The sequence below is a fragment of the Heptranchias perlo genome, chromosome 9 (assembly GCF_035084215.1).
Source record: "Heptranchias perlo isolate sHepPer1 chromosome 9, sHepPer1.hap1, whole genome shotgun sequence".
In the NCBI taxonomy this organism is placed as follows: Eukaryota; Metazoa; Chordata; class Chondrichthyes; order Hexanchiformes; family Hexanchidae; genus Heptranchias; species Heptranchias perlo.
The window spans coordinates 64130370-64156059 of NC_090333.1; the positions used below are offsets into that span (position 1 = coordinate 64130370).

Genomic DNA, 25690 nt, shown 5'->3' on the forward strand with positions numbered 1-25690 from the left:
CATGGTCTGAATGCCTTGCTGGTCGACCCCACACAAGCTACAGCTGGACTCCATGCTCTATGCCATTGTACGCAAGCTCTCTGACAGGCTGCCCCTTGCACTTGAAAGGTCCTGGTGTATATGGATCAGTTTTTGAATGTAGACTGTGCCCTTGAGATCTTCATCTGTGCCCTTTGCAACAGAGCTAGGATGTGTACTCCCTCTGGCTAGCTGCTTCCTGGGCCATCCCAGCCTCTGCCCATTGTCCTGCCACTAGTGCTTGGTGAGTCCCCAGTGCAGATTTCTCTAGCCTACACTCTATTGTATGCGTAGTACTAGCCACTGAGCTGGTGCTTGGTAAAGTAAGGTCAAGTGACGCAGTGTCATCTTGGGTGATGCTTTGTGTCCACTCGTCTTCCTCCGGGCGCTCTACCTAACCTGAAAGGGAGGAGACGGTCAAGGATTAGGTTTTTTTTTGGAGGATAAGCAGAGACAGATGAGTGGCTGCATGAAGCAGCTGTACTTCGTGATGCTTAGTGTGTGAGGGTGAGATTTCAGTGAGAAGGGACAGAGCGAAAGATAACCTGCAGGATGCATCCTCAGCCTGGCTGTTGGTGACGCCCCTGACGCGACTCATCCCCATGTTCTGAATTACTTCCTCCTTGAGTGGGGAGAGGGCTTGAATAGATGCCTTCTCTCCTCCTATCCTCACATCCTCTCTACTATTGTTTGCAAACAAAGTAGGATTCATGTTACTGGTCGCCTAGTGAGGTGCTTTGAGGATGTGCACATCAAGGTTGAATAGTGGTGCTGGTGTGTGAAAGGTGGCAGAGGTGTAAGGAGGTGAATGCAGTATTAGTGAGGAGAGTAGGAGGTGCAAAGTGTAGCATTAGGAGCAGAAGGAGGTGGAGTAAATGGAGGATTTTGCTGGTACTCGGGGAGGGAAGGTTGGTGAGTGCTGGGATTTTAGTTACTGCAGGGTTGTGCAGAGAGAGATGCTGGATTGGAGTTAGTAGTCTTACCTTAGCAACCCTGGTCAGGTCATTAAACTTCTTCCTACATTGGAGCCAGGTCCGTGGCGTTGATGCCCTACGCCACCTGTGCCCACTGCTGCCGAGCCCCTTGGCAGGATAATTTCCTGCCGCTTAATGGGAAGAGGATGACCCTCCTCCTGCCCACCTTCTCCACGAGGGCCTCCATTGCAGTGTTGGAAAAGTGAGGGGCCCTTGATGTATCTGCTTCTCCTGCTATCTCCTGAGCTGCCTTCAGGTTGCCTGCTGCTGAAGTGCACCTCCCCTTTAAGAGGTGCGGGCTTCCTTTAATTAGTGGCAGGAATGCTGGAAATTGAAGAAGAGCTGCTAATCAACAATGGGACTAACGTTGGCAGCCCCCTACTTAATTATAATGAGGACCCCCGACCAATTTGCCAGTCTTGTCCCGCCCACATGATTAGGGTCACACTGTCAGCATCATGTCTATTCTCGGCCTGAAAACGGGCCTACACGATTTGCCACCCCGTATGCACTTTTAACAAAGATTAAAAATTCTGAGAAGTGTAGAGATATATCTTTTTTATGTTACTTAGTTAAAATATTGATTCTCTTTCAGTCTCAAGTATCCATTAGCGCCGAGGATTGGGAAGATACGAAAGATACCAAAGAGCACATGAGTTACCGCACCAATCACTACCACCGGAACTCTACATCCAGTGACCAATCAGATCATCCCTTACTGAGGCGTAAAAGCATGCAGTGGGCAAGGCGGCTTAGCAGAAAAGCCCCAAAACACTCCAATAAAGTAACAGAAAGGATTAGTCGTCAGCGCATGACGTTATGCAAAAGGTCAGAGAGACAAGAACTGGCTGAACTAGTAAAAACCCGAATGAAGCATCTAGGCCTTTCAGCGACTGGTTATGGTAAGGCCTATTGCTACTACTACTACTTTGTTTTATTATGATATTTATTATGCACATGATAACCTGCTAACATGCTGAAGAATGTAACATGTTTATATCCTTTACCAATCATATAATGTAATGCTGAATTTACTTGCATCACAAAGAGCTATAATACCCTTTTATTGATAGCATTCAGCTTGGCATATATATCAAGGAATAATGAAGTCACAGGTAAGCATGGTAAATCAATCAACTTTGAACGCTTTGAGCAAAAAATATAGTCTATATTGTAGAAATTAATACATCCTTAGGACCAAGTGGAGGGTGTAGCACAATATTTAGGTGAAGAGTTTCACTTTCACACTTTGAATTATATTGTTGTATTTTCATTATATTTGTCATTTTAACTCCAGACATGACGCTCTATTCAATCTTCTGTCTGATTCTCTCTTCCTGTCCTGTCCTGATGGGTGGTCAAAGCCGGTTGGTACCATGACCAAGTGGCTATTTTTCATCAGTGACCTTGGACAGCAAGTCTAAGCTGCTTAACTGTGGGGACTGTCACAGCCATGCCCAATCCTGGTCTCACCTGATATCTATGCACACTTCCAGCAGGGATCATTGGATGGCAATCAAGAACTTTTTCCTCTAATCTGGAAATTCTGAGACCAAAGTCGTGCTATTGCTCTGCTGGAGATTGGGCGATTCATTACAAATCAAGGTTTACATTTGGTTACAGGTTCTGTAGGAGTTGACATCGTATTGTCCTATTTGTACTCATTTTGGGGAATTACAGAGCTATCACTCTCTGAAAATATTAGAAAATGAACAATGAACTGTTCCCATCATAAATGTTGCAAAATAGTTAAATGGAAATATTCATTTTGTGAACTTAGCAAACCTAATGGAAAATTAAAATTTCGAATGGAAAGGAGAATCGGCCGGGGTGTACAATGGGTGGCTAATCCACTACCAGTAATTTTCAGCTCAGCATTGTAAGATAAAAATCCACCCCAGTCACCTTTTGGGATTTCTGATTATGCCGCCACAGGACAATGTTAGTGTAATACATTAAAACTTCTGCTATTGGGTTCAACTCAGTTCGCAAGGGGTTAAATTTGCAGGGCAGTAGGGCTGGGAGATGATGTACGTTAAGATTCAGATGGGGGTGTTGGAACCAGCATGCTTCAAGGAAAGTTAGTTAGGACATTTCAGTGATCATTCATGTCTATTCAGGTTGTGATAACTGGAGTCATTTGAGGTCAGCAGGGGTTAATTGCCAAAGTGACATTCCACTTCCTGGAATCACAATTAACAAGCAGATGAGAAAACACGATGTTCAGGGTCAGTCAGGCCCAACAAAGGCTGGGAGAAGGTAGGTCTTGGCCTTAGCTGGGAATTAAAATATAGCAGCTCAGTTTTCCGAGCCAGATGCTGGCCCAAAAGGAAATGAAACAAAAAGTAAATATTCCATCCATTATTCAGTATAGCATAGCATGTTTGTTTGTTTTCTATTGTAATAGGCTGTGCAGGAGAAGTTTAAAATATCTGGGAATTGCTACTTTTGTTCTGCCAGGTTTATGCTGCAAAATGAACCATCTTCTCGATTTGTCATCAACCTTGTGTTAACAGTGTGTTCATCAGTTCCACCCATTGAAAGATTTGAGTAGTACAAATGGGGGCACAGACACTATGGGCCAAATAGCCTCCTCCTGTGCTATATGATTCTAAGTGGGGGCACATGTGGGTTCACAGTGTCCAGTTTGTTTGTCTGGGAGGATGTTTTGTTACATCCTTGGGTTACACTATCGTATAAGTAGATATTGGGCAGAGTGAGTCAACTCCAGAATGTAAGACACATTGCCGGGGCGGGGCGGGGTGGGGGGGGATTTTCAATTTCCACCTAAAAAGAGGGGGTGAAGTTGGCTGAGTGACTGCACTACCTGCGCAAAGCCGGTGTCACAAGGCCCGAATACACTCGGTGAGCTGCAGGTGCCAAGCGGGTGCTCTGCTGCGATTCGACAGTTATGGGAGGGCGGTAAATTGGCATGCTGAGCTGGCCGGCAGGTCGGGCCTGGGGATTGGGCCGCCGATCCCAGAGGGGACCAAGCAGGGGGTGGCAGCAGGCTGGAGTATTTCTGTGGAGGCAGCACTCCTGGGTCTGCAAGACTAAAAGAAAGAGAGGTTGTTTTTATTCATTCATGGGATGTGGGCATCGCTGGCGAGGCCAGCATTTATTGCCCATCCCTAATTGCCCTTGAGAAGGTGGTGGTGAGCCGCCTTCTTCAACTGCTGCAGTCTGTGTGGCGAAGGTTCTCCCACAGTGCTGTTAGGAAGGGAGTTCCAGGATTTTGACCCAGCGACGATGAAGGAACGGCGATATATTTCCACGTCAGGATGGTGTGTGACTTGGAGGGGAATGTGCAGGTGGTGTTGTTCCCATGTGCCTGCTGCTCTTGACCTTCTAGGTGGTAGAGGTCGTGGGTTTGGGAGGTGCTGTCGAAGAAGCCTTGGCGAGTTGCTGCAGTGCATCCTGTAGATGGTACACACTGCAGCCACGGTGCGCCGGTGGTGAAGGGAGTGAATGTTTAGGGTGGTGGATGGGGTGCCAATCAAGCGGGCTGCTTTGTCCTGGATGATGTCAAGCTTCTTGAGTGTTGGAGCTGCATTCATCCAAGCAAGTGGAGAGTATTCCATCACACTCCTGACTTGTGCCTTGTAGATGGTGGAAAGGCTTTGGGGGAGTCAGGAGGTGAGTCACTCGTCGCAGAATACCCAGCCTCTGACCTGCTCTTGTAGCCACAGTATTTATGTGGCTGGTCCAGTTAAGTTTCTCGTCAGTGGTAACCCGCAGGATGTTGATGGCGGGGGATTCGGCGATGGTAATGCCGTTGAATGTCAAGGGGAGGTGGTTAGACTCTCTCTTCTTGGAGATGGTCATTGCCTGGCACTTGTCTGGCACGAATGTTACTTGCCACTTATTAGTCCAAACCTGGACGTTGTCCAGGTCTTGCTGCATGTGGGCACGGACTGCTTCATTATCTGAGGGGTTGCGAATGGAACTGAACACTGTGCAATCATCAGCGAACATCCCCATTTCGGACCTTATGATGGAGGGAAGGTCATTGATGAAGCAGCTGAAGATGGTTGGGCCTAGGACACTGCCCTGAGGAACTCCTGCAGCAATGTCAGGTGAAATATGATTTGGAGCCCCCTTTGTGGAGCAACTACTGACTGTCCTTTTAAGGACAGCTGGTTAGGCCTGGTACCGATGGATGGAGTGTGTGTGGTGCACCCTCCGCCATTTGCAATTCAAAATTGCAATCAGGGTCCTACAGTGGCGTAGGGTCCTGATCTCCATTGTTAAATAGATTCCCGCCCAAAACAGGTGGGCACACTGTCTCCATTTACAGTCCCGCCTGAAAATTGCATCAGGCAGGCTTTGGCAGCCGGAGTAACATCTGAGGTCCCTCCTCTCCCAGGTTTCCTCTGCTGGCTGCCTGTTTTACAGACAAGGAACAGTTGGATGGCAGGTGGAAATCACCCTCACACGGGATCCGCTCATGGGAACGACTGACACCACTGAACCTGAGTAGGTATCTGCAGCAGACCCATAATTTATAACAAACATAAAAAAAAAACTTAAAGTACTTATTAAAGAGGAATTCTCACCCTCGAAAAAGGTTTTGAAACTGACTGGCATGTTTTGAAGTACCAGGAAAACATATTGTCTGAGTTGTGTCCAGGTTAAGGCTGCTGTCGAGGCTGCACTGATAGGATATAATCAATCTGTCTTTAAGACGTAGGGGCAGTCTTTTAAAGTTGTGTGTATATAGTTAATTGGAAATATTTTGTACTCATTGATGGTCCAACAGTCATGATTATGCACAATAACGGGATCATTTTCAGGTATTTTCTACAAATATAAACAAGTTATTAAAGGGTTAAATGACGAGGAGGGGTTGCATAAACTTGGCTTGTATTTCTTTGAGTGTTCTATTTGAGGTGTTTAAAATTATGAAAGGATTTGATAGGGTAGATACAGAGAAACTATTATCTCTGGTTGGGGAATCCAGAACAAGGGGGCTTAATCTTAAAATTAGAGCTGGCCATTTCGGAGTGAAATCAGGAAGCACTTTTTCACACAAAGGGCTGTGGAAATCTCCCCCCCCCAGGCTGTGGATACTGGGTCAACTGAAATTTGCAAGACTGAGATCAATAGATGTTTGCTAGGTGAGGATATCAAGGGACATAGAGCAAAGTTGGGTGAAGGAAGTTGAGGTACAGATCAGCCATGATCTAATTAAATGGCTGAACAGGCGTGAGGGTCTGAATGGCCTACACCTGTTCCTATTTGTCGGCTTTAATAAGGTATATAAGTTACTAGTACATTCTCAAACAGGTATGTCTTGAATTGCATTGTTTAGTTGAATCCAATGTCAGCTTATTACCCTTTAGCCACCATGTTCAGTACATCTGCCCCATGATGTCAAAAAGGAAGTAAAAAGATAAAGTGAAAGTGTAGATCATTTATTACAGAGGAAACTTAAGCCATGAGTTCAGTTGAGCAGTTCTGCTGATGTTCAGAAACTGCTGGAGGTTGATCTCATGGTTTATGACAACAGAATCACTCAATTGAATCACTGCCTTGTAACTCACTGTCAGGCACCTATTATCCTATATTTATTGTGTGAGGTTCTCAAACATATTTCAAGCACATATTGATTCCTTTAATAACTTACAGGTTGTACATTGCCTGTCACAGTGAGACAGATATAATTTTCTGGAATTGGATCAAAGCTCAGCATATTTTAAATATGTTTATATGTATATATATTTAAAAGTTTTTTTGTAAAGTAATAAGAAATATTAGTGAAGATATATCTGAAAAATAACAGAATTGTTGTTCAGTTATATCTTGTAAGAAAGATTATAAAATGAAAAGCATCTTCTCTGTTGGGAGTCTCAACGATTTTTAAAAAAATTTTCCTTCATAGTCGATAACTTGTCAGTTACTCTAGTGTCACAGAATGGAACTGGAGACACACAATCCACAGGAGACCCTCAATTTCAATGCACACACGCAAATTCTATGGAGAATTGAGTGCTCCCACCCTGGCAGCAGACAACTTCTGAGTTCCTAACTGGGTAGAGACCAGCTTGCCAGGGTTTTTAGTAGGAGCAGCGTCCATTCCAAACTCTCCAAAAATACAAAATGCACGATTTATTATAAAATATTACTCATAAACAAAATAGCCTAGACTTTCCAATTAGTGTTGTTTGAACACCAGTATTAACCCATTTATTTTAAGCATGTTAATGCTAGCGTTAAAATTGCACAGATCGGAAAACCTGCTCTTAATTTTCAGTGGCCACATTAATTATCATATTCATACAATCAAAATTATTGACCTCCCATGGTGTTGCTGATGGGTAATCTAAAATTTGGGGTGCAGTTTCTTAAATGAAGCACTATAGCATGACCGACGCAACGTAACAGTGTTACACACCTTACCTATGGAGTCGGCCGTGGCTCAATGGTCGCACTTTCGTCTCTATGTCGGAAGGTTATAGGTTCAAGTCCCACTCCAGAGCACATAATCTAGGCTGACAGTCCAGCACAGTACTGAGGGAGTGCTGCACTGTTGGAGGTGCCATCTTTCGGATGAGAGGTTAAACCGAGGCACCGTCTGCCCGCTCAGGTGGACATAAAAGATCCCATGACACTATTTGAAAAAGAGCAGAGGAGTTCTCCCCGGGGTTCTGGCCAATATTTATCCCGCAGCCAACATCATTAAAAAAGATTATTTGGTCATTATCTGATTGCTATTTGTGGAACCTTGTACTTCATTAGCTGTAAAGTGCTTTGGGATGTCCTGAGGTTGTGAAATGCACTATAAAAATGCAAATCTATCTTTCCCTTTCCTTTTCCTTCCAGAATATGTGCCGTGCATGCTCTGCTCAGTTTTTTGTAGGTCTAGAGCGGTCTAACCAGTGGCCCTTAAAGGGGCCATTAAGAGGTTGCTGACTTAAAGGTAAATTTCCTTTTTTTAATTATTTACCTTTATGTGGAGCCAGCAGGAGTGATCCTCCTAGTTCCACAACAGTGCTGCAGGCTGCTGACGGCCTCGCCTCCCCTCACAGGACTTACTTGCAGGCTGGTTTGGAGCTGGCTGCGTTTCCCGAAACCTCGACCAACAAGCTTCATTGGGACACCTGATTGGTGTCTGTAGCTTGCCAGTTTTATGGAAATGAGGCCCGAGGCCCACCAATATGTTAGCACCTTAAACATGCACGGGCCCTGACTGACTGACTTCAGCCACAGAGTCTGAGCTCAGTATCAAAGTGCCTGATAAACATTTCTCTCCAGCCTTGGTTCCAACATCAGTACTTTCAGTAACACGAAAGTATTCTCACCCCCAACCACAGAATTATCATGATTTTTTATTTATGTATAAGTGTATAAAACAATGAACAAAAAATTATTTTTAAAAATGTTTCTTTTCGCCATTTATGCCTCACAGTTGTCCTTTGTAAAGTTTTCACCTGTCATGTGACATACCATGGTGCATTCTGGGTGTTGTAGACCCATTTAAACAAATTGAAAACTGCAACTCCCACAATGTATATCTCTCTCTGTCTCAAACACACACACACACAAACGCAGAATTTGTTAACAGGAGCTGGAAATCACCAGTCCTCAAGGTCTGTGTAAAATTTCTAATTCTAGAACTGTCGTGGAACTCTAGCCCCAGGGAGAGGGGTGGGTGTATTCAGGGGAAACTTCTGGCATTAAATTATTAATTTTTTGGTTAGTTTGGGAACCTTTTTTTCAAATTATGTAACATTTAATGTGTTTGCTCTGTTCTAAATGTTATTTTTAGCTGTTTATACTGACCTGAGTGTAAAAGGGAAATGGAGACTGAAAACAGCATGAACAAATTATTTGAGCAATTTGATTGATTTGTTCCGTGGCAATTGTTGGTTCCTGACTGGTAGCTTTTAAAAAACGATTGTATGTGTGGGAGAGTTGCTGCTTAATAATTGGTATCTTTTCCTACCTGGCTGTAATTCAGTAAATCAGCATGGTTGACTTGGCACATTGTGGGTATTGGAGCCAATCAGGTAGGTGTGACAGACACTTTGGCCCCGATATTAGCGGGGAGGCGGGATGGCAGCGGGGGGACGATTGGGCCCGTGGCAAACCCGCATGAACCAAACTTACCGTTTCCGACGCGATCGCACGTTGATAGATAGTGGTTTATGTCCTCTCCGGGTTTCGAGCCTGGCAGCTAGCCTGATTGACAGGCAGGCTGCCATCAGGAGCTGCAACGGGGGGTGGGGGGGAAAGAGAGAGAGAGTGAGATGTGAGACGTGAGATGTGAGACGTCATCCGGTGCTGGACTGGAAGACCGGGGAGAGGGGAAGATCAGGTGGGGGGAGAGGGGAAGATCGGGAGGACATCAGGAGGGTGAAGAGGGGGACATCGGAGAGGGAGACATCGCACATCGGAGCAGGTTTCAAAGGTAGGTGCATTTAGTGTTTTCACTTCATTGCATGTTTTTTTATTTAATTTATTTTGTTTCTTGTTACCTGATCCATCCCTTCACGCTTGGTTTCACCAGGCGTGAATCAGAAGCGGTTGGCAAGCCGCCCAGGTGAGTTTAAAAATCTTTCTAATCCCTTCATCTGTCACTGGTAAAGTGCCTTAAGTACCTCAATGAGGCATGTTTGGCTCTTTAACTGTCATCCTGCCGGCTTTAATTGCCGCGGGACTTCCGGTTTCGGGTCACCCGCCCGTACACAGTTGGGTCCCTGGGAAACTCTGAAGCTGGCAGGTTGGAGCTGGCTTCTGAACCCGAACGAGATTTGCACGATATTTGGAGGCCCCCCGCCCCCAACGCACCTGCATTTGTCTCCTAAAATCACCCCCTTTGCATCTGTAGGAGTAGATTCTAACTCTCAGAGCCCACTGGCCGGCCAATCGCCCGATAGCGTCGGCAGGAGGGCCGGGCCTCGTTAACAAATATGCTGCAGGCACCAAACTGGGCATCCTGATGCAGCTTGTCAGCTCCAGGCCAGCGCAGTATCAGACGACCTACAGCCCTACCTGGCCAGGAAAATGGTAGGTCTGGGAGAGAGGAGTCATAATCGCAGGGGGGTGGGGATTGGGTAGCCTGTGGCGGCAGCAGCAGCAGCCCACATTATTCTTGTGGAGCCTGGTGGAGCACCCTTGCTCCTCCTGGAGCCCCACAAAAATTATTTTTACACTCACCTGCAAGGACCTCTTCTGTTCCACAGCAGACGCTCCACCCAGTAGGCAGCTAAAATGGCATTGGGGTGCTATGTAAGTCATGGGACCCGGATCTGCATAGATTAATGAGGCTCCCACCTGATTTGCCTGGGCACCTCGGCCGCCCAGCATTCGGCCCCGGGAAAAATGTTGATGGAGTGAGAACGAGATGGTAAGTCTACCGCCTCCATTTTAACTCCGCGAATGCCCCATTTCCGCATGGTAAAACCTCTCCTGTAATGTTTTGCAGGTGTCACACAAGTATATACCGTACACTTTCCCGTGCACTGTGGACATGCGAGAGATGCAAGATTTTTAATTATTTAGATGGATGTATACAAAATCTTAAACTAACCCCACACCCCCCCCAGGTTTTCCCATATCTCCCATTTTCTCAAATTTCCCCAGGCCTCCCACTTCTTTAACTATTTGTATCTTTGATGTCTTAATATTTCTGTCCACTGCTTAATTGAGATGATCTATTACTATTTTCCACTCATGATTCTTCTCTGGATTGTGGTTTTTTTTCCCTTTTCCTGATTGTATCGATACACTTGTCTGCCTTTTTTTCTGTTCTCTCCATAGTTGTTGACTAACCTGCTGTGCGTTTTCAGTATTTACTGTCTTTGTTTCAGATTTCGAGCATCTGCAGTACTTTGCTCTTGTCCAGTAATTCTTTCCTATTTACTGCTGTATATAAATAGTCATTTTGGATCCAAGACTTGGGGTCAAATAGAGTTGAAAGTCATCAACACTGTTGCATAGTAATGACTTACCAACCAGACGGCTGCAGACAATAAGAATAGACCTGGGAATATGCGGTTTGTCATAAAAACTATGAAGCAGCACAGGTTCATCAGCGGTAATGCTTCGTGAGGATCCAGAAAAATTAATTTGAAAACTGAGACAAAGATAGCTTCCATAGAGCATCTGGATTATTTATTTATAAAATAGGTTTCTTTACTACTTGGGAAGAATTTAAGGAGCTATTCCAACAATAAAACAGCAGAACAAGTTCAGTTTTTAAAGGGGTTGGACTTACAGTACAACTGAAGTGATTCCAAAAGTGGCTGGCTCCAGAGACGTTAGAGGAAATAGGGCCAGATTTTGCTGTCAAAATAATGGTGAGGCTAAGGGCACTCGCCGTTATTTATGGGGAAATGGTACAGCAACTTCAGGCGAGGAGCAGATGCGCGGTTAAATGCAAATATCCAAAAGTTGCTGTCCGAGATGTGCCGCTCCGTTGTTAGCGTCACTAAAACGACATCTCACTGTCTGCTTCACCATTGAAATGCATGAAGTTGCTGTATTTGCACGGTAAATACGATCCAAGCTCGCCACAGAAAATTAAGTCTTGTCATTTCAAGTGTAAGTACCCTTTCAATGATGTGATAAATGTTAATTACTACCAATCAACCTCTCTGGCACTGAAAATTAACTATTACAAGTGTGGAGTCTCATTCCTTGAGGCGTTAATTGTTGTTGGAGATATTAAAAATGTAAAATTTAAGATTTTAAAAAGATTTTCCTTTCTGTATCTTTTTCTCTCTCTCTTAATCCAATCTTTCTTTCCCTCTCTTTATTTCTCTTTCTGTACCTGATTTGACATTGAATTTACCCACTCTAACTTACACTTCCTTCTCAGTCCTTGCGCCCTTAATTTCACAGTCCTTCAATCTGATTGGTTAAGGAGATACACAGTTGCTTGCCGTGTTCACTCAGGTCCCAAATGCTCTGTTTCCCTCGCTGTTATCAGCTCACACTTCCAACAACTTGCCACGCAAAAAAAATTTAAGAACCTAAACGTGCATGGCCAAGCCTAACTAATGGCAGACGGTGTTAGATGCCAACCTAAGGCAAAATCTGGCCCATGGTCTTCCAATAAAGGGCATTGAAAGATACTGCCCAACACTGAACATCCAGCAATATCACAGGAAAGCAAACAGCAACTTCCACTGACAAAGAAAGGGACAGCAGAAAAGTCTGAGGTGTTTCACACATAGGGAGCAGGTCTCTTAATACACACCAGTGCACAAATCCAATAATTAGCGAGTAGGAAAGAAAGGGAGTGCTTGTGGTAAGGGCAAGAGATTTCCAGCGGGGAAAGCCCAGGGACGCTGAAAATGAGGGCTAGAAAAGATCACCATGTGCAGGGAAGGAAGTTTTTAAAGAATGCAGAGAAAGCCAGGCAATAGGCCAAGCATGGACGGCAAAAACTGCTGGTGATTCTGGTAGCAATTGAATAAAAAGTCTTCCGAACTATGCTTAATATGGATGCCATTCAAAATAGCATATCCTGGAGGTTCTAAATTAATTCCTTATTCTGCACTAAAATGTTTTTAGATAATAAAATAATTCTGGTTTTTAACATCCACTTGTTTTCCATAATATTCTGATGTGGACCTAGCAGGACTGAAATGAAGAGCTCCAATACACTGCCAACAGGCAGCCTTGTTGTGGGTTCCAAAATCATGGGAGATATGTTACTTACAACTGATACGGCGAGGATATGGTGAATGGCTGTTTGGCAGTGAAGCAAGTATCTGTTTTCTCTGACTGACAACATAACAAAAAGCATAAATATAATTTAATGGTTATATTAAAACTTTAATGTTTATTATTACCTAATAAGTTACAGGTCTGTCCTTTTTCTTTTGGTAGTGTGGCTGGTGGGGGAAGGGAGATGAAGGAGAGGGTGCCCAAGGCAGTCTACGATTTTACATCTATTTTTCATTTTGCTCCAGAGGTTGAGGGAAGACATCTGATCCTTGGCTGCCCAATGGGGCTGGGAATGGGGAGGAAGGAACTGGATCCCTGGCACAATGGCAGCAAACGTTTGTTCACTTTCCTTGGTGGTCTAATAGCTTAGTATACATTTGCTTTCCGAAACAAAGTTGTTGTTGATTGGACTGAGAGGAAGATGTCTGAATCTTGGTTATGTACGTGCTGCCAGATGAATGCATCTGTAATAACCATTACTCTAAGGAATCTGGTGTGATCGGCATTAGATCTTTGATTTCATCCCTAGTAACTGCATGTGTACACTATTATTGATATGTAAGAGACAGGTTTAAACAACTCTCAAAATGTATACTTAACACTTTCATATTTTAATTAAGAATTCAATCACATTTATCAAAAATAGTTTAACAATTTGGAACGGTTAAATCCCTTACCCGTGTGAAAGACCCATATAACTCCCTCTTCTTGTCTTCCTAATTTATGTTTTTTATTAACACTCATGAAAGATTGTTTTTGATTGTTTCTGTTTTGTTATTTCTTTTTGTAATATAGATAGCACGATTTGAATTGCTCTTTTACATTTTTATTGAGGCTAGCAAGAACTTACTACCTGGCTGCCTTAATTATTTGGAATTATTTCATTTCTCTTAGTACTTACCTTGCAAAGCAAAAAAAGGGATGACTTCAAAATGTTCTTCAGTGCAGATGATGTAAAATAAAAATAATATCTATTTTGATACATTTCAACTTATGGTTACATAAAGTAGCGACACAAACAGCAGTAAATGTTGTGTGCAGGAATGGGTTGCAGTGATGATGATTGAGTGAGCATGAATGTGACTGTGTTGGTGATTTCTTTGTTGAAAAGTTGATCATTTATTTTTGACATAGAGCAGGGTACAATTTGAGGAATCTATGGAAATAGAAGCATAACCTCAGCTGTGTGAACCAGAGTGTGAGAGACAAAAAGAGAGAGGTGGTGAATGGTGTGTGCAGCCATAGGTTTCATAATAGGCTAGAATTAGTCCAGCTCTTTGTAGTACATTTAGATTTACTATAAGTTTACACTTTGTCCTGTTATTAAACATTGTACTTTTCTTTGTTTATTTAACATGCGTTAACTATGTTTTATATTAGCTGCAAATTCATTGTTTTTACATTTTATTTAACAGCATGTCTTTTTATGAAGGACACCTATTCATAATTTGTGATTATAAAGCAACTTCAGTGTCACTGTAAAGCTTACCTGGAGTTAAGTTAAGTTAAATATAAAGAGATACTGGAACTGAAACTGAAACTGCAACTGCTGGTCTGAGACTGGTATGAACATTGTAAATGCACTTTTAAATAGTAATAGATTTAGACCATGGTTTCAATCCTGTCAAATCTTTATACTGTTGAATATAACATCCTGTTACTCAGCATTTGAGGTACCACTATGTTCAGCAACTGATGGTTTCACTAAGTATAATTAATGGTTGTCACGACCTTTTTTTGGCATTCTCATTTTATCCCATTTCATCCCCTCCCGCTACAATTATTGATGATCCTATCTAAAATTAACAGTTAATATGAAATAAAGTCAAAAGTATTAATACCAATACTGTAGATTGATATTGTATTTAAAAGTCAGGGCTACTGAAATAATTTAGCTTGTTCTTTAGGCAGTTGTAGGTGTTGGTGTAGTCGGTGCGTTATTGTGCACACAGCCCCTGTCTCCTCCAAGACCTGATCGTTTTTCTTTGTTTGCAATTATATTCATCAATAAAGTAAACTGTGCCTGTGGCATAATTTTATCTTATGACATGTGGCAGAAGAATATGACAATAAAGTCCAATCATGTTAGAGATGTTATGAAGCAACATTTTGGAATGTTACTGTTCATTAACCACACAATACTTTTCTAAAACATAATTTCAGCATCAAATCATTTATTTATTGATTTATTTGTTTTTGACCTACTTAGGTAAGGAATAGTGCATGGTGCATGTTGCATAGCAACAGTTTGAAAGTGCATGTTGGTCTTTTGCATCAAAGAAGGCAAAATACGGATAGACAGAAAGTAAATGAATAACATGATACATAATCAATTGCTTAAAAAAGCATTGTCATCATCAAAATGTTTGGCAAGCCTTTTATAATTTGGAGATGCAGATGATTCAAAAGATCTGTGCATGATTTTTGTTAGAGCAATGATTCATTTTGATGTGGTTTATATCATTGTATTGTGTCAGTGAACAAACCTAGATCTATCATGAGGATGGAAACTGCAGCAAGCTTTCTGTATCTAAGAGAAATATCTTGTGCAGACCCTAGTCAAAGAAGAAATCTGCTGTAAGAAACCTGGCCCAAAAAAGAAATGCTTTGAGAGACCTAGCCAAAGACATTTTTTTATGCATGATTTAATCAAAAGCAAAATCCGCTGAAAGGAACATAGTCAATGATAGAAGTCGTTAGCTCTGTGGGATGGTGCACAAGAAGGGAACTGGTATAAGGGCCAAGGCCTAAGAGGAAAGTGACTGTAATTAATGAGCAGAAAAAAGGAAAAGTGCAGGAAGGTGCAATACTGAGAGGAAAATTAATTGTGAGAAACCTGGTTGAAGTAACAGTGGAGGGAAGGAGTCACACCAGGTCAAAGAAGTACACCGAGTGAACGAACAGCAAAAGAATCTATATATAACAAGAAAGTTTTAAAGAACTTGTGACAAAAATGACAGGGTGAATTTCCACGAGGGTCATTGTTCTGGGGTTTTTGGGGCTCTTCCACTGAAGTTAGAATAGGCGAGCGGGAAACCCCCATGGAAATTCATTCCCCCCCCCCCTCCACTGTTTAATATCTCTAATATTTGGTAGCTGTTACTTTAAAGCTCAATCATTGGGCAAAGGAAGTTTAGCAGCCAGCCAATGCTCATACTGGTACAATGTTGTAAGATTTATTGTTTTCTCCCTAGTAACAGGTTTGATTTCAAATAACTTTCTGATTGGCGGTCTGTACTTGACTGACAGTCCCCTTTTGAATTTGGGAATCAGGTATTCATAAGCCAGTGGAATAGATTTTGACTTTGTGTGTTAGTGTGAAAGGGGTGATGGTGAATCGACAGCTCGTTTTACAACTCTCTCCATTTTTATTTTTATTGGCTTCAATGGAAATAAAAATGGGGAGAGATATAAAACGGAGGCTGACTCTTGCTCATTTTAAACTGTCACACAAAGTCAAGATCTACCCCCGTAACCTTTTTCAGGGATGTAAAAGAGACAATTTGGTTTGAATTTGGACAGAAATCAGAAAAAAAATCAATATTCCTGAAAGATAGAGCAATACGACATGTATTTCAATGTCAGTTCTAAGTGATGAAAAATTACAACTCTAAAAAATGTTTTAATTACTTGAGGTAGATAAAAGACAGTGTATGGTAAATTTGTAACTAGTATATCCAAGTTAGATTATTTGCTTTGTTTATTACTTAATGAATTATTTGTTTCCTATTTCAAACTTTTTAAATGAGACATCGAGTGATATTCTGCCACTTTCAAAGAATGTGTTGGACAAAACATGGCCTGGATCAAAAATGTTATTTTTTTGGCAGATCTCCAATGGCATTGCTCACATTGAGTTCAGGTTATGCTGTTACAAAGGAGGAGAGGACTGGAATTGGGATGGGGTGGCAGATGTGCACCTGCTTTGAAAGAATTTGCAAAGAATTTTGTAAGAGATCTCCCAGTAACAGTGAAGCAAGATTTTTTTGATTGTGAAAAAATGACCACGAAAACTCCCAGATTGTGATAGAAACCCAACTGGATCTTTAGCGAAGGGAACCTGTCACCCTACTCATTCCAGCCTACAAGTGACTTAGTTCACGCTAGGTTGTTGACTCTTAGTGTAGTCTGAAGTAGCCTAGTAAGCCACTCAATTGATACTCAAGAAGGCCCATTCCTCCCCCACGCCCCTCCACCTTCACAGGGCAATAAATTCAGCCTTGCCAACGTCAACCACATCCAGAGAACAAATTTAAAAAAAACCTTGTGTGTAGTTATTCACATAAGCTAAGAAAAAGCCCAAAATGTCATGGTTCACATTGTTTTGAGGATTTTATGCTGAAAAAATTCAGTTATTTCACAGACTTCCCGGTCTTTCCACTAGGCAAGAGGACACCAGAGCTGACCAACAGCAAGTGTTGACACACTTTGCAAATGTTCATTAGATTTAGAAGGGAAGGATAACTTCCTAGAGCCAAAATGAAAAGGGGAGAGACTTGGTATGATTGACGTGGACAGCAGCCAATCAGCAGGAGCTGAGGTATTTACAGAAATGATGGGGAGGAAAGCCCAAACTAAGAATTCAATCTGCAGCTAAGTAATCCAAGTTAAGCCCTCAGACTCACGACACAGGAGTAGCCCATTCCTAGAAAATAATTTCCAGGAATTTATAACTGAGCAGGCAACTCTAGGTGGGTGATTTTTACCCTACCCACCCGCTGGAAACCAGGCAGTTGGGTAATTAAAATGCTCCAATGCTGGAAAGATGCCCAGATCCTGGCATTTCCAATTTTTAACAGACACTTTTAGACAGGTGGCTAAGCTGCCTGCCCAAAGCTGTTGGGGTCCTAATTCACATATGCTAATTGGGGTCATGAAAATGATGTCATCAGGCCCCGACAGCAATTTTAACTTTGGCCTGAGCAGGGAAGCCACTGTGATTTTCTTACCAGGTGAAGGCCAGTGTGCAAAGGATTGGAAAGCGATTTAATTTCCTTTGGAGGGCCAGGAGGAGCAGGAGTGCTCCCCCAGGCGCCACAAGGAAAGTTTAGGCATCCACTATCTCGGACTTCCCACCCTCTTCCCTATCGCAAGACCCCCAGAACCCCCTTTCCCACACTTACCTGAGTGTCGTGGGTGGTCGAGGGCAGCCTGATTTTCCGGAGGCTGGCATCATATTAATGAGGCCCGGTGGTTAAAATTGCCGAGGCCATATACTGCCATAGGCAACGGGGAAACTAACTGAAACCAGCAGTTTCCTGCCGGAAAGCTGCTGGCTGTTTATATTGCCCCCCCACCGGGTGATACAAGTTTAGGTCCATTGTAGATATTTTCTCGGGTTCAGTAGCATCAATCACTCCCTTCAATGGCCTGAGCATTTTACCGTTTTGGTCGTGGACTCACATTGCTCTATATCCACTTGTACAATAGCATAACTCGAGGCGTAACAGTAGTATTCCCTTGTGACCTGGCCCAGATACGCAGGTCTTTTGCACATATATTTCTTCAATCTCTTTGAAGGCAAATGCTTGGTGAGAGACTTGATATGAATCGTTGAGCTGTTTTATTTCCCATCAGCTAAACATACAGAATAACAGTTGCGAATGGATTCACATATTTCCATCAATACAACTTGTCTTCACGTAATAGTATAAAAATAATGAACACTTCAGTGGGTCGTCCTGCTTGACTTAAAGCTAATTTTCCAACTGCTTGCTCCTTTATTCCATCCATCTTGCAGCCTTTTGCTGCCTGACTAGCTCCAGCACCTCTCATATTTTTAAAAAGTCTGAATCCAGCATCAGCTTTTAGTCAGTCTGATTCCCCACCCTGCACTCCAGAGTGGAATCCACCAGCATTACTTGACAATGATGCCTGCTGAGTTTGAAAAAACTGAGCTGACGTAGCGGCAATGACTGTGAACGATCACTGGAATGTCAAACTATCTTTCTATGTCTTCAACATGCTGGTTCGGATGTCCCATCTGAAAACTAATTGACACCTACAGGCCCTGCTGTTCTGTGAATTTGACCCCTTGAGAGCTAAGTTAGCTCAATAGTATAATTTTAACATACCCAGGAATCCCCCATGGAGATATAGTCTGAAATCCTGAAACATAAGTTAGTTAGAAGCATTTTATTTAGAATTATTTCATGTTTTTATGGGTTTCTTATTATTAATGTTACTTTTACTACTGGCTTTTGTTACCTGTTCATGCTTGATTTATTGTTTTCATATGTCCTTAGTTCCTTATTGGAAGTTTATCCGTCCACTTGATTCTTCTGTTCCCTACCTCTTTATTTGAGATCTGTTGCTCTTTTATGAATTGTAGCCAATCAGGTCCAATTGTGACACAGAAATTTGTTTTGGAGTTTCTTCTTATGTTCTAGTGCGAGGTGGGAAATGAAACAGACAAGAGGAAAGGACAGACAAACAAAAGCTCTTTCACTCTCCAGAGAAGCTGCCTGACCTGCTGAGTGTTTCCAGCATTTTCTATTTTTATTTAGGAAATACACACAATTGCTTCATTATATACATAATCAATAACTATCCCTCCCCATCTCTAGACTACAATGCAAATTGATGCATATCCATGCTAGACCTCCTGGGAACCTTAGACACATTTACTCCACTTTATAAAAATGGCATAAGGAGTTTCACGGAGTGACACGGGATCCGTGCTTGTTCCTCTGATTCTTCACATGCCAAATTCCTTATTTTGGCCACACTTCTTGGAGAAGGTGCCATGACCCTCGGGGACAGAGAAGTAAAAAGGAGAGATCGAGCTATCGCAGGCATCGCACAGCAGGACATTACAAAGCAGCTTTGGCATAAACCTGCGAGGAGGTAGCCCTTCTGCCCTGTTGGACAAGACATGTTGCATTGGCCCAGTTCAGATTCGCGGTGTGACTTTTCTCCTTATCCCCAGTGTTCGCTCTACGGGGTAGATTTCGACTTTGTGCGATAGCGCAAAACAGGCGATGGCGAATTGGGAGAGATGTATAACGGGCGGCCGATTCGCTATCACCCATTTTGCACTATCGCACAAAGTCAAAATCTATCCTACATGGTCGAAATGCTTTTCCAGCATTCAGAGAATCTGTCATAGCAGAGATGGTCATGCCCTGGCAGTTAGCCTGATTAACATTGTCTGAAGACAGCTGTTTCACACCGTAAGTTAAAAGTAAATGACTTCATGTAATGCGTTCCCAGCACTCCTTCATATAAGTACTTGAGAATTACAATAGAAGGAAGTTGTCTTTTGTGGTGTCATCAGATTAAATAAGATGTTCCCTTTCTGTGGACTGGAGCCGCCAGCATAAAAAAAATTGAACATGATCATATTGTTCATGATGAGAACCTCTGAACCCTTCAAGTCCAATGTGTGCAAGTTAAAAGGGTGTGCTGCTTTTCACTGATGTTAAGTGAAAAAGGATGTTGCAGGGACTGAAGCTCGTAGGCCAATGAAGAAATAATTAGCCATTAGACATCACAGTAACATTGCTCCCTTCCTTAGCAGTGCAACACAAACCTTGCATACTACCACTGAGAGAATGCAAATCAATGTCTTGTACCATTGTCTTTATTTGCACTGAAGTACACTGCAAATTGTGATGTACAGACAATAGCATTGTCCCCAAGGTGATTTAAATAAGCGGTGGAATAATGCCACTAATATCCAATTCCCTATCAAGGTGTTGAATTTTATCAAAGTATGATCAACCTGTATATGATTTGACAGTTATAACTATCATGTAAAACTATTTAGCAGTTAATATTCTAATATTTGCTCAGCCACATAGTTAAAACCAAAACAGCTTCTGAGGTGGTTCAGCACCATTCAGACTGAAACTGAGCGATGCAGATCAGGAAAACTGGTGCTGAGATATCTAGTCTGCCAGGACAATGTTAGTGGCACTATAATTGATATTGATTCTCCTGAGGGAGGGAGGGGGAAATCAACCTGGTTTCCTAATCATGATTGCAATTCACTGATCTCTGTTGGAAAGGACGTATCTGAATGGCAGGTGAGGACAGGATCAGACTTAAATTTGACGATCCCTGTGGTATAGTTTACTAACACCCATGAAAATTGGCCTCTTTGTCAAAGTACTGAAGGGTGGACAGTTCCTGTGGGACCACACCTTAGCCTGAGTCTGTACTTTAATAATCATTTGAACAGCATGACTGAAAATAAATAACAACACCTAATTCATGTTGGACTAAGTTGAACTTTCAGCACGCATTGGGCATTTTATTTTCCTCTGAAACTCAATGTGCATGTGCTACTGCGTAAACACATTATGCCTGTACATATGCAGTGGTACTGTAAGGTTCAGAAGAAGCCAGAACTTCCAAAATGAGTGAAAAATGCAAGTTTATATCTTGTTCCTTGACCATACATGTGTATATTCACTGGCCAACATGAATCTATTGGCCAACCCCAAGGGGTTGAACTTGCACTAGTAAGTAGTGCCATGTTATGGGGAGTTTTGACTATTTAACCTGAGAGGAATTAAAGAAGAAAGGAAAGAAAGACTTACATTTATATTGCACCTTTCATGATCCGAGCAGTTCAGCGAGGAGCAGCATGTGAGAAGGATTAACTTTATAGAAAGACTTGCATTTATATAGCGCCTTTCATGACCTCAGGATGTCCCAAAGTGCTTTACAGCCAATGAAGTATTTTTGAAGTGAAGTTACTCTGGTGATGTAGAAAACGCGGCAGCCAATTTGCGCATAGCATGGTCCCGCAAACAGGAATGTGATAATGACCAGATAATCTGTATTTTAGTGATGTTGGTTGAGGGAAAAATATTGACCAGGGCACCAGGAAGAACTGCCCTGCTCTTCTTCGAAATAGGGCCATGGAATCTTTTATGTCCACCCGAGAGGGCAGACAGGGCCTTGGTTTAACATCTCATCCGAAAGTCAACACCTTCGACGGTGCAACACTCCCTCAGTACTGCACTGAAGTGTCAACCTAGATTTTGTGCTCAAGTCTCTGGAGTGAGACTTGAACCCATCACCATCTGACTCAGAGACGAGACCGTTACCACTGAGCTATGGCTGGCACTTAATTATGGGTGATATATGTTCAGATATTGAGATTAATTTAAGTTCAGCTGAATAAAAGTTAAATCCATAACATAAATTTGGGGATGCAGATTAGTTTTCAGCACATGAGAGTGAGTGAAATACTGGTTTGGCTTCATTCATGTGATCCCACCAGGGAGTTTAGGTTTTACGTAGCAACAATATGTTCGTCCAAACATTAGTAATTTAGCTGTTTATTTGATTTTGTCATAATCTCCATGACGACCTGTTCACATGACATTATTCACAATTGCTTGTTGTTTCTTATGGCTGAAATATGCAGAGGTTTACTCTACTTTCATGGACTCTAATTTTATGTAACCATAATTTTTCTTTTTGGAAATACACACCCCAGAATTATAATATTTTAGTATTGCTATGATATACATTGTTAATACTATATTGGGGTGGGGAAGTTATCAATGCCTTCTGATATCAGATAAGTAACAGCGTTGATGACCATGTGCACATCTATGTATTGTTCTATTTCTAAAACATTGTGTCGGACACACAGTCCCTGTCCACAAACCATACTTCCTGTTGTTAAGATTATTTGGTCACTTAACATTGTAAAATGCATCATCATTTACCTTTCAATTTTGCTATGTCAGCTGTGCAGTTACAGCCGTTGGCCACTAGGTGTTTCTGTCAAGTAAGCTCCTGAAGTCTCTATCTCTCTCCCAACTCCATCACCATCTTAATATAAAATATAATATAAAATTTATAATAAAAAAACACATTCATCTGCTGACCATGGGCAACATCACAGTCAATGTACTAGTGTATAATTAAAAACTTTGCGTCCAACATGTCCATAGGGCATGGGTAAATACATGGGAAAGTGAAAGTAGGCAGTCATTGTGAGGGAGAAGATATGGGGTCAAAAGCTCAGCTCAGGGTCGAACAAGGTGCCGAAGTTGTGGTCAGTCTAGTTCAGATTTTCCTGGGACTTGCACTATGTTGTAGGGAACCACACAAAGAGGAAATTATGGAATAAATAACTTGCGCATTCAATTACTTCACTCCATATTTTCCTGGGACCTTTGCGCAGATCTGCCATTACCCTCACTGACTACAATTAGATGGTAATTGTCATAGCTCCACCCCCATTAAAATCAACGATGATCACTATCTTCCTGCATTTAAGCCAGTTTTCACCCAGCTCCACTTAGACTGCAAAATAATGGTCCAAGTAGCCTGGCAGTGGCGTGATTTATTGCTTCAGGATTGGGTTTAAACTCCCAGCTGTGAAAAATGTATTACTATTGCAAAGATTAAACAACTAGGATCTTTGAGTATCCATTTCCTGCACCTGGGATCTTCGATTTTAATATTGTTACACCGTGGGGTCAATTTTCAAAGGGCAGCGGGGTGGGGGGGGGAGGGTAATTTGCGGGCGCCAAACCCGGGAGGCAAGTAGGCGTATCACAACCCTAATGAGGCCAATTTTCTTTTATTCGTTCATGGGATGTGGGCATCACTGGCGAGGCCGACATTTATTGCCCATCCCTAATTGCCCTTGAGAAGGTGGTGGTGAGCCGCCTTTTTGAACCGCTGCAGTCTGTGTGGTGGAGGTTCTCCCACAGTGCTGTTCGGAAGGGAATTCCAGGATTTTGACCCAGCGACGATGAAGGAACGGCGATATATTTCCATGTCAGGATGGTGTGTGACTTGGAGGGGAACGTGCAACTGGTGTTGTTCCCATGTACCTGCTGCTCTTGTCCTTCTAGGTGGTAGAGGTCGCAGGTTTGGGAGGTGCTGTCGAAGAAACCTTGGCGAGTTGCTGCAGTGCATCCTGTGGATGGTACACACTGCAGCCACAGTGCGCCGGTGGTGAAGGGAGTGAATGTTTAGGGTGGTGGATGGGATGCCAATCAAGCGGGCTATTTTGTCCTGGATGGTGTCGAGCTTCTTGAGTGTTGTTGGAGCTGCACTCATCCAGGCAAGTGGAGAGTATTCCATCACACTCCTGACTTGTGCCTTGTAGATGATGGAAAGGCTTTGGGGAGTCAGGAGGTGAGTCACTCGCCGCAGAATACCCAGCCTCTGACCTGCTCTTGTAGCCACAGTATTTATGTGGCTGGTCCAGTTAAGTTTCTGGTCAATGGTGATCCCCAGGATGTTGATGGTGGGGGATTCGGCGATGGTAATGCCGTTGAATGTCAAGGGGAGGTGGTTAGACTCTCTCTTGTTGGAGATGGTCATTGCCTGGCACTTGTCTGGCGTGAATGTTACTTGCCACTTATGAGCCCAAGCCTGGATGTTGTCCAGGTCTTGCTGCATGCAGGCTCGGACTGCTTCATTATTTGAGGAGTTGCGAATGGAACTGAATGGAATTGACATCGCAACTCCGGGGGGTGGGGGGGAGAGAAAGAGAGAGAGGCGTATCAGCTGTTGCAAAAGAGAGTGTTGGGGGCGGGGGAGACAAAGATCAGGGGGCAGGACATCGGAGAGACATCGTCGAGGGTGGGGGACATCGGAGAGACATCGTCGAGGGTGGGGGACATCGGAGAGACATCGTCGAGGGTGGGGGACATCGGAGAGACATCGTCGAGGGTGGGGGACATCGGAGAGATATCGTCAGGGGAGGGGGACATCGGAGAGACATCGTCAGGGGAGGGGGACGTCGGAGAGACATCGTCGAGGGTGGGGGACGTCGGAGAGACATCGTCGAGGGTGGGGGACGTCGGAGAGACATCGTCGAGGGTGGGGGACGTCGGAGAGACATCGTCAGGGGAGGGGGACGTCGGAGAGACATCGTCGAGGGTGGGGGACGTCGGAGAGACATCGTCGAGGGTGGGGGACGTCGGAGAGACATCGTCGAGGGTGGGGGACGTCGGAGAGACATCGTCGAGGGTGGGGGACGTCGGAGTGACATCGTCGAGGGTGGGGGACGTCGGAGTGACATCGTCGAGGGTGGGGGACGTCGGAGTGACATCGTCGAGGGTGGGGGACGTCGGAGAGACATAGTCAGGGGAGGGGGACGTCGGAGAGACACAGTCATGGGTGGGGGACATCGGAGAGACATTGGGGGGGGAGACATTGGACATTGGAGAAGGAGGGGTGCGGGTGACATCGTTTGAAAGGTAGGTTTTTTTTTTTTTTACATTGTGAAATGTTATTTTATTTCAATTATTTACTTTATTTTTCATTGAGCCGGCCCTTCACGCCTGGTTTTACCGGTTCACAGGTCTCACCGAGCGCGAATCGGAAGCCGTCAGAAAGCCGCCCAGGTAAGTTTAAAATCATTTGAAGTGGCCAATATGTAAGAAATAAAGTACCTTAAGTACCATGAGGTACATTTGCTTGCTTAAATATTGTCCCGCCGGCTTTAATTGCTCCGGATTTTTGCGATTTGCTTTGACCCTCACGTCCCAATGCACCCGGACTTGCATTTGAAAATTGAGCCCCATATGTTCGGAGCCCATTCAATTTATGAGATTGTTTTTAGAATTTAAATGGCCCTTTCTCTATTTTCTCAGTGTTCAACTGCACTAAAGACCCTAACACAACAAACATAACTCTTCTAATAACTCTCCATTTGCCTATTAATCTCTGTTGTTTCAATCAGTTATGAGTAACTTAATGTACATATACCTCAAAAACATTTCAAGCCCATGTACTCAGAGGAAAGTCAGCATATCCTCACACAAACTTTTGCAATCTTCAGTCTCATTCAAACCCAGAACTTTTCCATAAGCTAAAAATTCAAGGTTGGCTTGCTTAGCTCATTTTATGCCCTCGTACTCCACGAAAATAAAAGTCGCTAATTATTTTATTCCTAAATTATTAATAATATATTATGTAGCGACTTGGGGTGGCCTGAACTCCTAGGTATGCCACAGCTTAAAATAATGGTAGATGACAGTTTATTGAAGAAGTGACACTTGCGTTCACTGAAACCCTCTCGCAGCTCCAGATGGTGA

At 43.1% G+C, this 25690-nt stretch overlaps 1 protein-coding gene across 1 annotated transcript in view; it reads left to right on the top strand.

Moving 5' to 3' along the window:
- LOC137325483 (potassium channel subfamily T member 2-like) overlaps positions 1-25690 on the top strand; it is a 576738-nt gene that overhangs the window by 490856 nt on the left and 60192 nt on the right. Inside the window, exon 27 of the mRNA XM_067990641.1 lies at positions 1588-1894. Coding sequence (XP_067846742.1) covers positions 1588-1894 — 307 coding nt within the window. The remainder of the gene's footprint in view (positions 1-1587; positions 1895-25690) is intronic.